The sequence below is a fragment of the Accipiter gentilis genome, chromosome 7 (assembly GCF_929443795.1).
Source record: "Accipiter gentilis chromosome 7, bAccGen1.1, whole genome shotgun sequence".
Classification (NCBI taxonomy): domain Eukaryota; kingdom Metazoa; phylum Chordata; class Aves; order Accipitriformes; family Accipitridae; genus Astur; species Astur gentilis.
The window spans coordinates 20976712-20992341 of record NC_064886.1 but is presented as its reverse complement, the minus strand read 5'-3'; the positions used below and the strand labels follow the sequence as shown (position 1 = coordinate 20992341).

Genomic DNA, 15630 nt, shown 5'->3' with positions numbered 1-15630 from the left:
CACAACAATCTACAACAGCTGCCTACAAAATTTACTTTATCTCCTTTTTTATCTCTGTGTCTACTAGTACTGTTTCATCAACACATACAGAGAAAACGTTCTCTCTCCTGCACTGGTTGAAAGTTGTTTTTGTCCTAGTCAACACATTACAAATAACAAGGTAAATGGTGGGTAACATGATTCTGCATTACCATTTGGATGGCTCTGTTTCATTACAACTAATGTGCACAATGAAATTTCTCTGCCTCAGACAGCATTCTATATTGTTTGTAGGAGTATAAACTCTGCTAATTACTACTGGCCAAAAAATGAAAAGAAACCTGATTGATTATTGTTTCCAGTGGTTTAAATACTGTTCTTGCATTCCAAGTGAGCACCGGCAAGTTGCATACCAACTACCATTTTGACCACCACGTTACTCAAAGCTTGAGTTATATCAACGCATTGTTTCTCCTCCCCTTGCTTTAAACAAAAAGATTTTGCACTGAAGTTATTAATCTGTGTAGTTCTATGTAGTTAACTTACCAACTAGTCTGTGAGTAAGCGTAAACTTTACCACATTAATTCTCTAATCCATCTCCAACCTCCACCTACTCTCTATAAAATTTGAGAAAATTAGAACATGAGTCATTGTAACCACAATCTTTCTGATTACAGACCACAGAGTTTTTCAGGGGTCTTTAAAAGCCCTGATTTCATGCTTTATGGAATCGGATAACTGCCAATAAGGGCACTTTTTGAATGCACCAACTATTACAAAACCTCACAGTTAAAGCAGGCTTGGGGAAAAATTCACACGTGTCTTTTTGTACTCATTTTAAGGATATTTCAATTAAAAATTAAATAGTCTCAGTGTACAACAAAGAATAACCAAATGTGCAATTACACTGAGGCCATAAGCTTTCTGAAGAGTGTTAACCGGTATATGTCAGTAAAACATATTAGTAAGCATCTTTCCTAGCTGTATGAACGATGTTAAACCAGAAGAATGTTGGATTTATGTAAAGTATGCCTGTTGAATGACCACAAAAATATACTCTTTTCTGTAGCTAACTAGAGAGAGCAAGGCACATTAAAACAAAGGGCCTACTGGCCATTAGTTATTGACCTCAAAGGGTCAACTCCTCAAATGGAGGCTCAGAGATCTTTCTAAATGATAGACAGAAAAGCATGTCCCTTGCCCAATACCTGTCCACTACTAACATACAAGCAAACAAACATCCTTCTTAGATTGTTCTGTGCATAAAGGAAGATAAAAAGTATTTCTCAGCTTAAGGTGGTCAGGCAGGCTAGACAGTTATTTTAAAAAGCAGAAAGTACTAAAGAAAAAGAAAATTAATTTGTAACAAAACTCAACCACAAACAATTAAGGACTCCACAAAAAAATCTAGCTAATGAAAGATGTTTCCTTCTTTATTATTGTGTAATACTTCTTTCACAGAAACATGGTATTTACAAATATACACATATAGACTGCAGATCATAAAATGTTACTGAAGAATTAGTCAAAAAAATCAATTTACAAAAACCAAAAACTTTCCAAAGATATTCTGGCTGAAAAAGTTTAATGAAATTTCAAGGAGACACTTCTGTACAGAAAGATAGGTTTTAGCTCCTTGAGTTCTGGTAATATTAGGCGAGTTGTGAACCAAGTGAGCTAAGCTCAGCTGTACATTTGAGATGAGGCAGTTTTTTTTATATTGTTCTTTTTCACACAATTTCTTGATGGTCAGTTCAACAGGTCTCAGGAGGCACTAGTTTGTATGTTTTTGGAAGCTGCAAGCATTGCTCTCACTTTGGCCATAAGATCCTGTGAAAACAAAAGGAAAATGATCAGACATGTCTGGGCTTTGAACAGAGCTAAAGCATGTGATTGCAAAAACCTGCATGAAAGGGTTAGCTTATGCTCGAGTCACACAGAATACTTAGATTCATGTTCATCGGATATTAACAGTCCCTAGGCTAAATGTGCAAAATAATTTGGAGAAAGTTTGTATGACAGCAACTGAAGTCTGTTTTTACTACAATGCTACAAAGTTCTCTGCATAAATATTTAGAACAGTTTCTATGCAACAAAACACAGAAATCATGTCAACTGAAATTGAAAGAAAATGTCTGAATCTTCACTAAAACTGTAATGAACATACAACTACCAACCACTGAATGTTTAAAAAAAGAAAATAAAAGAAAGAAAAGAAAAAGAGAGAGAGAGCTGGAGAGTGCTACCAATTACTCTATAACAGAAAGCTTTTTTTGTTCACTTTGTAAACCTGGGCTAAGAATTTACATAGCAGCTGTATTTTCACATATGACAGAGTGACTGAAACATTAAGACTGTTGTGAAACCAAATAGCAACTCTCAGTCTTGTCTGAGTATCCAGTGGAAACAGCATTACAAAAGGACGTGAAATTTCATGTAAATGGCACCAAATAATTGCATTTCAAAAAATGATCACAAAATAAAAAGTGTGTATCGGTAATGAATTAAAGTTACTTAGAACGTTTCTTCACAAATGCAATATAAATGAATTAAAATCCTTAGTTCTTTTAAAGTGTTTTTCATCTGAAGCTCTCAAAACACTTCATAGGGGAATTCAGCATCATTTTTCCACTTTACAGATGGAAGGATTTGAATGAGAAAAGATAGTGAATTAGTCAGGGTCAGCAAGCACATTGGCAGCAAAATAATCATAGTAATAATTAGGTAAGTTACATTTCTTTGGGCCCTTAAAGATAAAAAGATGCTAAACTAATCTATATTGGGAAATATCTTGCAGATTCACAAAAGTTTCATTCCTCTTTTTTTACTTTTTGCAAATAGTAACCAAGAACTGTATTTTAATAGAGTAATTTTTCCTCCTCTAACAGCTGCGCTTCAAGCAATTTAACATAGCAAATGCTATGCCATAAGCATTATTTAACCCAAGAAATGCATGAACTAATTACCTTTCTCTGAAGGGTCTATGTTTTTAAAGGGTGGGATGTTTACTCTACTTTGAAGACCATGATGTAGTTCACATCTTATTTCTCATACCAGGAATTTCCACGCATTTGTTTGGTAGCCTAAGAAGTGCTATGGTGTTAGTACTCCATTTTCTTTCTCTGGTGCCTATACTTGTTATTTTCTATTCTCCCAAATATTCTTGTTTTGGGTTTCTCATCGAAATGGATCAAATATGGTACGTAAGGTACTAGTCTACTAGTATTAATTTCCAACTACCACTATTTCCCTAGTGGAACTAAATCTTTGAACAATATTAATTTATTGAAAGAATAATCTATCCATCAAAAGAAATGAGAATATAAAAAGCAACTCTGATTTTATATTGTAAATTTTCCAAAGCATAATTAAGAGCTTTCCTCCTCTAAACTTGGCATATTCAATTGAAAGAAAGTTAAATATGCATGAAGACTCTAAGAGGACGAGTGAAATTAAGAATTTTGAAGAGTGATACCATGCAGTAGCTTTTAAAAAAGGAATGGAATTATTTTGATGGAGGGTGGGTATCTTAAACTGTATTAGGGAAGCTGAATCCATTTAGATTGTTGCACAGTATATAGAGGCACATACCTGATATGTCATGATTCACAGCAAACTTGAGTATGTCAAGGAAATCATAACAATAGTTCAGAAACAAACAGCAACAAGAGTAAGATGAGTGAGTTGAAGATTCTGCTTAACGCAAAGCATACACTTACTTCAGTTTGCAAGAGGCCGTATTTTTCCTCTACTGCCAACACTACAAACTTAGCCTTTGCCAAAATATTTCTCCTTCTTTCCTTTCTTCCACGAAACTTAGGAGCATTACATGGTAAGATAGGCTCTCAGTAATATCTGCTATTGGTAACTGGGGTATGGTGGCATAATGTGGACTTTCGTATCTTAACAGTGGATATACTGCAGCATAATGAATTTAGCTTGGTCTTTAGAGGCTTGATTAAATTTGAAAGGACAGCAGCTAGAGAAGCAACAAAATTGTTCTTCTCATAAGCAAACAACTTAAGAATGACAATGAACATGTCTCTACACCATATGCAAAGCTCAGAATTGTACAAGGTAGTAAGAGGACAAAATGATATGATGGACACACTTAATTAGGCAACATACTCTGAATATGTTTATTTATACCTGAGTGATTTTACTCTGCACTGAAGACACAATTGCTGAAGAGATTTGGCCATCTTTTTCCTGAGAAACTCCCCTAAAAAAGAAAAATTAGAATCAGAAATTTATAGTAAATGTTTTAAAAATGCATTTTACTCACCATCACAGTTTTGGGTTTTATTGTACAAATCTCTCATATGTTAGTCAACAGTTCTCTCAATCAACTAGAAGCCATGATAAGTCAGTCAGAAGAGTCACTCATACAAGTGATACAGAGAAATATGAACAGCAGCCTAGGAATTTTTAACAGGACTGTTCTATATTCTGTAGAAATAATTTAATTATGAATCTTGCACATACATTACAATTCAAACCACTCTATTAAAATTCTACTTCAAAGAGTTATCCCATTTAGTGAGAGTTTCCAATTTCTAACTTAGAATTAGGTTGCAGAATTTTCTGCACCAGTTTTACAGTAAGAGTATTGTCGAGATGTTTACTCCAGTAGGCAAGAGAGATCCAATGTCTTCATTAGACTGATGCATGTAGTGCTGTTCTCCCAGTGTCTTCTACTTTTAATATGCACACATTACACACACACAGAGCTCCTCACCATACAAGTTAGGTCAAAAGACACACTCACAGTCAAAAGACATTAGCACTGCAGTATTACAGTAAAAGATCATATTACCTGGAGCGTTCCTGGCTGGATTCCCTGCTCTCCACAGGAGAGACACTAGTTGAATGTACAGAATTTTTGTGTGTGGATGGTTTGCCTGGTGACATGGATGGTGAAGGAGACCTAGCTTTGGACTTGGTACGTGATCTAGACCGCCTCTTCTTCTTCTTTTCATGGGGACTTCTGTGAGAAGAAAATATTTTATTGAAGAATATTTAAAGCAATATTACACTAGCTCAGTTGAAGTTACTTTTCACACTTCTAAAAGCTTATGTAGTCCTCTTCCACAGGATACTTCTCATGCGTTCAGCAAACGTTAGTCTTACCCCAATACTGCACTTCTATGGTTATGCAAAATACTTTCTCAGAAGCTCTCTTTAACATATTACATTAGCCAACTACTAGTACCTGAGGCTCTCACTTGGAATGCTGCTGCATGGCTACACAGGAATTACTGGCCAGTATTTGATAGTTTGAAGGATGGCAATGAAAAGCCTTTCAATGCAGATTTGCAGCCTAACTTTGCTAGAGGGAAGTTCCTTCCCAAACATCAGACACTTAGAATATAATGAGAAATGTAGGAGTTTATATCCCTTACAATCTTCCTAGCTCATAAATGAGCAGACCATGGAATCATAGCTATACAAAAGATCTACAAGGCAAATACATGGTTTGTTTGCTTTTTAAAAGAAATTACCCTTTTCCTTGTGATCAAATCTATAATGCGACAAACCACAGGCTCAAAATTATAAGCAAGCTCTTGTATGCCACTCAAACCTAGACCTAGCAAAATGTTTTATGTGCAAACCATTTATAACTTGGAAATTAGATACACAAATGTTTGTCACTATGAGAGCTGGAAAAGAGGACTTACGGGTACCTGATGTGTTCATTATTGACAAAAGTGGAAAACAGAGGTAGCCTCCTCATATGCAATATTAAGCTCAAAGAGAATTCAATTAGTAATATACTAGAGATGGAACTACCAAAATCTTGTATACATGGTTATGAATTTATGCCTGTATGATTTACATACCAGTATTGATATTACTGTAATTAGAATTACTAGAATAATGGCTTAATTAGAGTTAGGCAATACCTCATTGTAGGCATCTCTCTCTAACATGCACTGCTTGAAATTTATTCAGAAGAATGTTGTTGAAACTTCTAGAACATCTTAAAACATTGTAAAACTTCGAGCAATCTTTGAAGTATCACATTATTGGTTCTTTTATTTTGATTTTCTTAGGAATTTGCTACTTTAAAAAAAGCTATGCTGTAACATATTAAATTCCCATATAAATACTGTCTGATACTTAGAATTTATCATACTAATATCTAATTTTTATATAGAATTTAGCATTCAAGACTTAAAATCGCAAAACCTCCTTACACTTTTCTTGCATAAATAATCATTAAGTGGCAGAAGAAAAAACCCACAGCTCTACTGGCCTCTTAACATTTTCATGACTACACAAAAAACATCAGCTACAAAGTCGGCAATTCCTTGACTAGCGAATTACGTACTGTAATTGCTCAGTTTCTTAAAACATCATAATGTAATCAAGCTGTGAACATATTCCATACTTAACTTTTGAAAATCTCAACAAACATTCATCATGCAAGGAGAATATTTTACAGTAAACTTTTTTGGTGTTTTTCATCTCAGATTATGATGAACAAACATCATAACAGCTGAATGAATGTGTCTAACCATTTTCTATTTTTACAACAGTCCATTTGCTAAAATTAGGCTTAGTTTTTAGTATTTTTCTAGGTACAAAAGCTAGCATAAAAGAACTATGCATATTCTCTTTGGACAGTAATTCACTGCAGTCAGATTAAAATACTAATTTACATTAGACTTCTTTTTAAAGTGACTATGATGGCAACTGAGGTACAGGACAAGCCAAAGAAAAACCAATTGTTGTATTTATTCTGAAGTATACCTCATTCTACAAGCACTGAGCCAGTAATTCCCAAACAAGACAAAGTAAAGCATAGTTTCCTAGTTCTTACATATTTTCTTCTGGAAATACACCTAAAAATTTACAAGCAATGCTGGCTATTTAGCACCACGACTGATATTAGATTAATGCCCTGAGCAAGTTTAAAACACTGCAGTATTTATCAATTCTAATTTTCAGTCCTCTGACAGTACTGGATTCTAAAGCTTGCCTACTTTCTAGTGTAACTATGGTTAATAAAAATCATTCAGCTGACTGCTGTCATGTAAGATTGAAACCTGCTCTCAGCTATCATGCAAAATATACATTACTCACTCATAGAAAGCCCAAGTAAACTAATTAGCTTTCAACAGACCTTGAACCCAAACCTTGCTTCCATTACACCATTGCACAGAATCTACTCCATAACTGAAGATGAAAACTGGTCCATCACAGCATCTACATTTTTACCTGAAAATTTAGCATGCCAGTCCTAACAGGGCTGAAACACTCGGCTTTCTAAAATCAGAGCTGCAAAATATCCTCATCTATGTTTGACAACAATATTCTTTCTTCAGTCTATGTTTTTTGCACTTATTGCCATATTTTATTGTAAAGTGTTCCGTTTTCCTGTCTGAGGCCTAATGAAAGTTTACAATTTCCACCTATATAAACAATATTGTTTACAGAGGAATCTAGTTTGTTTCACATCATAATTTACCACTTGGAGTGGCATAACTCTAAACATAATTTATAGTTTAAAATGCTGAATGGTCAAGCAGCAGACACCAACACTGCATTAAAACTAGCACAGGGCTGTGAAAAAATTCTTGTGTGTGTTTACAGGAAGAAAAACATTTTAAGCTTCCATAATTTTTCTGCTTAACCAAATTCACATGCTGAATTCCACAGAAGCCTCTATTATCTTGAGTTAATGAATGTGAAAAAACTGAATCAGTTGAAGTATACTAATGAAGTTCTCAATTATACATACCACACATCAATTAATTAGAGGCTATCAGGTATGGAAAGTTATCTTAAGAAACAATAGAAGTTGTTTTATAATCCTAAAGTTGAAAGTGATCTCTTTGCTTCTTATTCCACAAGAGATATGGAGAACCAGGTTAAAGACTAAATCTTCACCAATGAGGAGAAAAATTCTGTATGCTCAGTTTAGTAACTTCAATGTGTTGGGTTTTGTGTACACTTCAGGTGTACATATACAAGCATGAAAAATTTTCACTTCCTTGCATGTTGAAGACACAACATGACAGAACATTTCAAAGCCTTCTGGGCACACACTTCGCAGATGTTTTTCTTCTGCAATTGGTGAGCTGAAATAATGGTTGGTATGCCATTTTGACTATAATAGGTTCAGAGAGACTATGTACAAGGTGCTCTCAAAAAAGGCACCTCTTGTTTCGTATTTCATACTCCACTCTGCCAGTAAAATAATTGCTACATGTAAAGCATACAGTTTGCTAAACTGGAGTTTCCCCTCATTTGTGCAGATATGATGAGATGTCAAGCAATACCAGCAGGAATAACATAATACCAGCATATGACCTCTGTGCAGAGGTCATATAGCTTGCACAATCAGAGCATGAGAAAATGACCCAACAAGAAGGAAATACGACAGTCCAAATAAAATATGAACTCTCACAGCTAGGAGATAGTAGCATATTAACATTCACTGACTTGGTTGTACTTTTAGTGTTCAAACATATGCAAGAATGGGGGAAGAAGAATGAGTGCTTGTATTACTTTTTTTCTCCACAGAAGGATTTGTCTATGCAAATAAAGCTCCAGAACATAAAAAAAAGTAAGTTCTACCTAGGGAGTATACAACACATCAGGGTATGTTTAAAGTCGCTTATGATGCCAGGACATAATCTTCTCCAGGACCACGTTTACTTACTTGGAACGTGGGCGTTTCCGACTATTTCCAGGACTATTACTAATGCGATAAGCTGTTGGAACGCTTCTTTCATCTCTTCGCCTTTCTGGTGTGTGAGCCCTTCTCCTAGGTGACCTTGATCGTGACCTGAGCAGGAAAAGAAACATCCAAAAGTTTGCTTTTTGTTACTTATTTCATTACTTCTATTTCAGTGGAATTGTGCTGTCACCAAACGCGAATATAACACCTTTCAAATGCCTATTTTGTACCAGCATGGGGTATTTAGTCTCCAAGACTTGTCAGCTGCATAAAAATTTCTTACCCATCCAAGACATTTAGGATGTAGTTATCCATTGCTTTTCACTCCCAAGAGGGATTTAAAAAAAAAAGCAATTATTTTTTGGTATCGTGTGCTAATGTCAACTTCTGTATCAGTAGGTGGAAAAGTTTTACTTTAGTCCAGTCACCTTTTGTGGCAACAGAGTTTACTAACACTGGTATGCATAAGTCCAATTTGGCTCGAAGCCTGGGATTCTCAGGCCTGACCTTGTCTTCTCAAATTAGAGGTATGTTTTTAGAACTGGTGCATCACAGAGGTAAATACAACTTTTTGCTTTCAGCGCACCTCCAACACTGACAAGTCCAGGAAATGTTGTCCCTGATGCTGCAGAATAATCCTAGCACAGCCAATATTTTCACCTGTGCAAGTGACCAACAACCCATGATGAGTGTTGTTTGGCACTAGCACTTCAACTTGAGATACTTTTCCTAGAGAAGTGAGAAAGAGATCAAGAGGGAAAAAAGAAAGCATGCCCAGTTAAGATCAGAGATCAACTTAAGAGCTTAACTCTTTCTCTCTATGATTTGGAAATAAGTGGATGTGCAAGTAAAACCTGAGTATTTCTTAATAACAAAATAAATGGAATAAGAAAAGCCCTGAGAGATGGAGGGGAAGGAGGAAGATGGAGAAGGGGGCAACTCAGGGACCCAGCTTGGAAAAAAGAAAGAAAAAAAACCCCACCCCAAATTCCTGATAGTAACAGTTAGTTTTGTTCTCACTGAAAAATATAATGCTAATAATTTTATTTCTATATACTTATTTATTTTAAAGCCTTTCTTATTTATTTACTATAGGTATGTCATTCCATGTATACCAAATATTCACGTTCATGAAAATACCTAATTTGCAGTGACTAAAAGACAAGCCATTTGTGAAATCACTGATCTTCTGCAGACTCACACCATACATGTAATATACATACACACTCCTGAGCCATTTCTCTTACACCTACAACAGAAGAGATCAACTGAAAATGAAAAAAAAAGTTATCACAATGGCAGTTAAGTGTTGCAAATTAACTGCTTTGTCACTTAGAAATCTGATCTTTACCAGGCCATTCAGAAGGATTAAAAAAAGGAAAAAAACCAACAGATTATAAAGTTTGGGGTCAGTCAGACACCTTGACATTTTACCAGGATTTCCCTCAAAAGAGCTCCAGCAGTCAAATCTTTTCGTTGTCGAAGTTGCCTGATAATTTTCCCGCTCTGTTGCTGCTGCCATTGATGAGCTGCTCAGACTCGGCTCCATGCTCAGTGTCCCTGTGGATGCTGTGAGTCTGTGATACGGAGGCACACACTTCACATTCAGAATAAAATGTCCTAGTTTTGGTATTAACTAGAATCCTGAAAAGGCTCAGTCCCTTAACCAAAAGCTGAACCTTAGTGAAACATGCCTATATGGACCAGCCTAAAAAAAGTCCAAACAATCAGAAAGAAAAAGGCATTAGCTTCATTTTTATGAACTGACGTTTGTGGTTCTACAAAACTCTTCCAATCATCAAATGTTAAGAATTTTGGCCATTAGCTTCCAACAATTAAAAACAACTTAACAGTTTTACTGCAACACATCAATTATTACTTTCATTAGACTGTTATTTCAAAAGACACTTTGTTCCCTTAAAGTCAGTATCACTTGTGTTTAGTATGGTCCCCAAAGGTTCAAAGGGTTATGAAGCTTGGCATATCTCATTACAAATTAGGAATTAAAACTGTGTGAATAGATACTGCCTCAGCAATCAGAAAATCAGTTTGGAAGGAGGAAAAAAACCCCAAGCAACCTTTTTTACAAAGAATAGTTACTTCCAAGTCTCTTAAATTTCCAACATCAAGGCAAAAAGTCTCACACAAACACACACACAGGTATTCTCTATCCAAACTTATTGAAAAGTAACCTGTTAATGAAGTATGCCACTACTAATTACTGTTTATAACTCATTAACTGGATAAACTAAGTGGCTTAGTACTACTCTATTACTAGACAGTATAAAGAAAAACAATGTCAAAGAGAAGTTTAGACTTTCCATCTCTACTCTAGTTCAAAATGAACATCCAAATTTCACCTAACCAAATCAATAAATCATTCAGTATGTAACGAGTGCCTCTGCTTTCCTTCCTCTCCTCTCACATACTCACCTAAACCACACTCACACATACAAATACATCATTAGCTTAAATCATGTACTACGAAGATCCATGTAGAAAACAGCGATTCAGATGAACATCATCATTATTTACACTTACTGCCAACCAGCTGTGAAACCTAACTTCTCAGCTAGAACAGCATACTGCAAACTCCAGCAACTGACAACCTACACTTCTTTAAAGAGCACCACTGGTGGGTACATTTCACATCAAACTTTTTAATAGTGCTTCAAAGCCAATGTGAGAGAGAAAGAAAAAAAAAAAAAAAAAAAAAAAAAAAAAAAAAAAAAAAGACACTACAGATGACCAAAAAGTACCAAAGGCTGTTTGTTTTCCAAGACAGATTTAACAAATGTGCCCTACCTTTGACATTAAGTACTTATTTGTAATAACTAATTATCTCTTTGGGACTAACAGCTCCAAAGCAATCCACGCTGCAATACCTTACAGCACTTTTGGACACGATTTACTGTTTCCATGACTTTTGTTTAACTTTAATCTGTCGTGTTGGTCTCAAATCAAAACTATGCTACCAGGAGCTTTATGGGACTAACTTTGGTACAGAAATTTTGTTCCAGAAAATAACATGCATTTATACAGTGAATTGCTGCCACAATTAAGCCAATATATCTGGGTTCCTTACGCAGCTACAAATTTTTAAACTTGTTTTTGTAAAACAGGTTTGGTTGTACTAACCAGAAAAATGAATATGGAAAACATGCTTTGAGTCAACTTCATGTTACTTGAACATAATTTTTCAACTTCAATACTGCTGAAGATGCATTAGAAAATATATAAAAATGCAACTGTACAAATATTGTACCTTACCACCAAAGACTATTTTTAAATGAAGCAGATCCTCTAGACCTCTAACAATGCAAAAATAAATTATAAACAAGTGATATAAAATGGTATACAGAGAAGCACATTGCAAAGTTCATCTGCAGGATTTCTACACACAATACGCATTTTGGGGAAAAAAATATTAAGATACACAAACCAAAAAGGAAGAGCTTGAAAAAAGCATACTGAACATCACTTGAATAAAGAGCAAAGGAAGTTACAGCAAATTGCTGTGTTTAACTTCACTTCCCACGTCACTTCCTATTAGCTTGTCACAATAAGTTATATGGTAAAGGTGATTTTTAATCTTACTTTTTGAAACAACTTACACCATTAAATAGTAACTACTCAAAGTGTTTTTAAACAGAAGCTCAACTAGTGTCTATATGGAAATCTCACAAAATCTAAGGCTTTAAGACTGTTCCCCAAATACAGGACATGCGTTGAGTGGTCATTATTACAATTTAGAAATTACGATTCATTATCATCTGAATGCAATATAGTCTAATGAAAAATTACAAAATAAGCATAGCTCCTCTTTTGGCTGTCACAGTTAATTTAAAAATAACAGTTTAAATAACTTCAAATCCAAAATACTTATTTTCACTGTGCAGATACTTGAAACCTAGTAAGCTACTCTCCAAGAAAGTTATGAAAGTTTGTTTATTAAGAAAATGATCTTGCTATTCTGAATTATTTGATTAACAGGAACTGGAGCGGTAATTACTACAGAAAGGGAAAATTCCAGCTTTTTTCAGTCCAAGCTTGAGGTAAAATAAAGCATCAATAATCACTTTATATTGAGATTTGTAGGTTAGAATATACATTTTGAACAGAATAAAATAAGGCAACAAAATCTCAAACATAAAACATTAGACCGAGACATTCAAATAAAGCACAGTTACTCAAAATAGGGATGTTCCAGTATAATTTATCATCAGTGTCCACACAATAAAGACTATCTCTAAGCACCATCCACTTAAGACAAGATGAATACATTAAACTCTACAAATAGTTTACACTTTATCCCAGGATGGTATGACTCTTCACATAACTATTCATTCAGCAGTAAGCTGTAACATCTAATGTTTGGGAATCTAGGAAAAAAACATTGTTCTAGGTGAAGCACTGGGAGAACTGAAGAGCAAAGAGACGTGAAAGGTGCCATGTTTTGAATGAGACAGACAACGCATGGAAATAATTTGCTCTGAGTCAACACTGAATATATAAATAAATAAAAAAAGGAAATAAACCCAGTCATATCTTCTAGCTAGGCAACAACGTTTGCCTTTTTTTGTCAATTACTAAGACAAGGCATTATTTTTGCTTAAAATTTGAGAGACAAAACACATCAGTATCTGACTGGGTTATGAATCAGCCTCCCACTCTTGATTACTCTACACATTTTCTCACTTCAGGGGCAAGAGCTTTAATTTTGGAAATACAGTGAGTATGTTAAGGCATAGCAAACACCTTCAATAAAGCAAGCCTTCCATCATCACCACTTCTTGTATAATGTGAGACCACATGGACCCTAATTAAAAAGGCAGGGCTAGAAAAGAGTTCTAGAAATAAGACTATTCAATATTCTCCAAACTATAATTCTTGATATAGGAATTTTCCACAACGGAGTGTTCACAAGCTATATTAACTACCTTTACCACTGAGACACTATTAAACGTTTTCTAGTCTGTCTCTTACCAATTTAAATCCATTACTTATCATTTAAACCCCAAGGATTGAATGTTCTATCTCCTCTTTTTTGGCATACATGAAGATTCATTTCATCTTCCTTCAGTCTTCCCAGTTATTCCAACTCTTTTTTTCTTCTTAATTCTGAAAATTTTTGATGATTCCCTCTAAATGTCCTCCAGCTACTCTAATTCCTTCTAAAGGATGCACAAAACTGGACACAGTACTCTAGCTGAGGCCAAACAGCACAACATCTTCCAGATGAGGAGACACTTGATGCATCCTGCGTAAGATTTGCTTGTCTTTACTGACTACATTAAAGTAAACCAAAACAGTCACTATATTAAGTATCAGATGCAGGAGTAAGGTATTCATTACAGTTGAATTACAAGAGATCCTTAGGCAGAAGTTTAGATTTAACCACGTGCTTGTGAAATGCTATAGATACGAAGGTACATTCAGATTTCTAACAGGTCTCTCACCTATATAATTGCCACTAAAAACATTTCATACAGCCTGCAAAACGCTCAAAGGGAACGGGCACCCACTCAGCACTGATGATACTGCCTTAAGTTCCCAGAAACAATGGGTTTCTGAATGGGAGACAGACCCTCCAAAGACCCTTGTTTAAACTGGTACTCGCAGAACAGAAAGACAGGCTGAATGGAAAGCCCCTTCCCATTCAGCTCTAACTTCTGTCAAGTTTTATAATATACAAAATGTTTTCAGTGCAAGATGTGGTGCAGTTTTTCTGAACCATTTCTAAAATTCAGCTAGCCAGCACCAAGCTTATTGGACTTCTCGGGTTGTAGAATTCAACAGCTGATCTAGGCAATATCCAACGAGATTTAATCAGGTGTTGTGTTGACTCATGACGTTAAGTCTTTTATGTATCTGTTATTTGATTTGTGCCAGGAGGCACACTCAGCATGGCACACAAATATTAGCTCCAGTAGATTAACTGTTCTTGGTGATTTTTGGGTAATTTCTCCACCAGCTGAACTACGGCCACCAAAAAAAACCAAACCCAACCAAAACACAATGAGACTATCCACTACGTATGTGGTAGACTTCAGTAGACTGTTTTTGTCTTTTCACCAGCAGAACCAAATGTAGACCAGTTGGTGAAAGTATTCAAGCCTCTATAAAGGACCAGATATCTTATCTCCCCGAAGTCACAGAAGACGTATCTCAGTATGTATCAAACCGAACTTGCAAGTTCCCATTAATCTGGTTACTGCCCAATGCAACGTGCAGGATTATCTTTATCCTACTGAGTAGCGTACCCAAGCACTGGTAAGGATCGTCTCAGATGATTCTTTGTCCTTTTCAAGTTACCACAGAAGTCGAATTATATATTTTTTAGCATTACTATGTTTCTCCTTGGTTTTACCATACATCAGTAAAATCATGGATAAATATATGCAATATAGCTTGGATGAAATGGCATGGGAGGTTCAAGTGAAGATATGGCTTAACAGGGAGTTGAAAAGATGAGTGATTCACCTGAGGAGACTTTCCCCAAGATATCCTTAACTCTGAGAAGACTTGCATTCACTTCTTAAACAAGGAAAGCTTCATTCAGCATCATTCCCTTTACACGCTGGTAAGCACAGAAAAGGAATGAAAGGCACACAGTATTTTGGAATGTGCCTTATAACATAGAGCATCATGACCACCTATTGTGAAAGGCAGTCAAATAAGCAGCATGTCAGACTGATTGTTTCTGCCCAAGTTATGTTCATTTAATTCCTTGCATCTCTGAATAGTAGAGATGTCTTCAGCAAAGTACTGTATTTAATCTTAAAAATTCAGTATAAAATAAAAAATTGTAACATGTTAACACTTAATCATATTAGTGTAGTTAGACACTTTGTTAAGCAAACAAAAACATGCACAAGGAAAATATAAGATGAGAAGTTTTGTCACACTGCCATGAAGGGCTAGAAGCTGTTTTTCAGGAAGAAGTATGTCACAGGCATGGCCA

At 35.4% G+C, this 15630-nt stretch overlaps 1 protein-coding gene across 6 annotated transcripts in view; it reads right to left on the bottom strand.

The window, feature by feature from the left end:
* Positions 1–1386: 1386 nt before the first annotated feature.
* Positions 1387–15630, bottom strand: part of SFSWAP (splicing factor SWAP) — a 49558-nt gene continuing 35314 nt past the window's right edge. For 3 of the 6 annotated variants that reach the window (XM_049804954.1, XM_049804957.1, XM_049804958.1), the window contains exons 15-19: positions 10088–10243; positions 8649–8774; positions 4797–4967; positions 4130–4202; positions 1387–1810 (exon numbers count right to left, since the gene is read on the bottom strand). In XM_049804954.1, coding sequence (XP_049660911.1) covers positions 1745–1810; positions 4130–4202; positions 4797–4967; positions 8649–8774; positions 10088–10243 — 592 coding nt within the window. In that variant the 3' untranslated portion in view covers positions 1387–1744. Of the gene's footprint in view, positions 1811–4129; positions 4203–4796; positions 4968–8648; positions 8775–10087; positions 10375–15630 lie in introns of those variants that run through there. The other 3 variants (XM_049804955.1, XM_049804956.1, XM_049804959.1) reach the window with 3 other exon arrangements.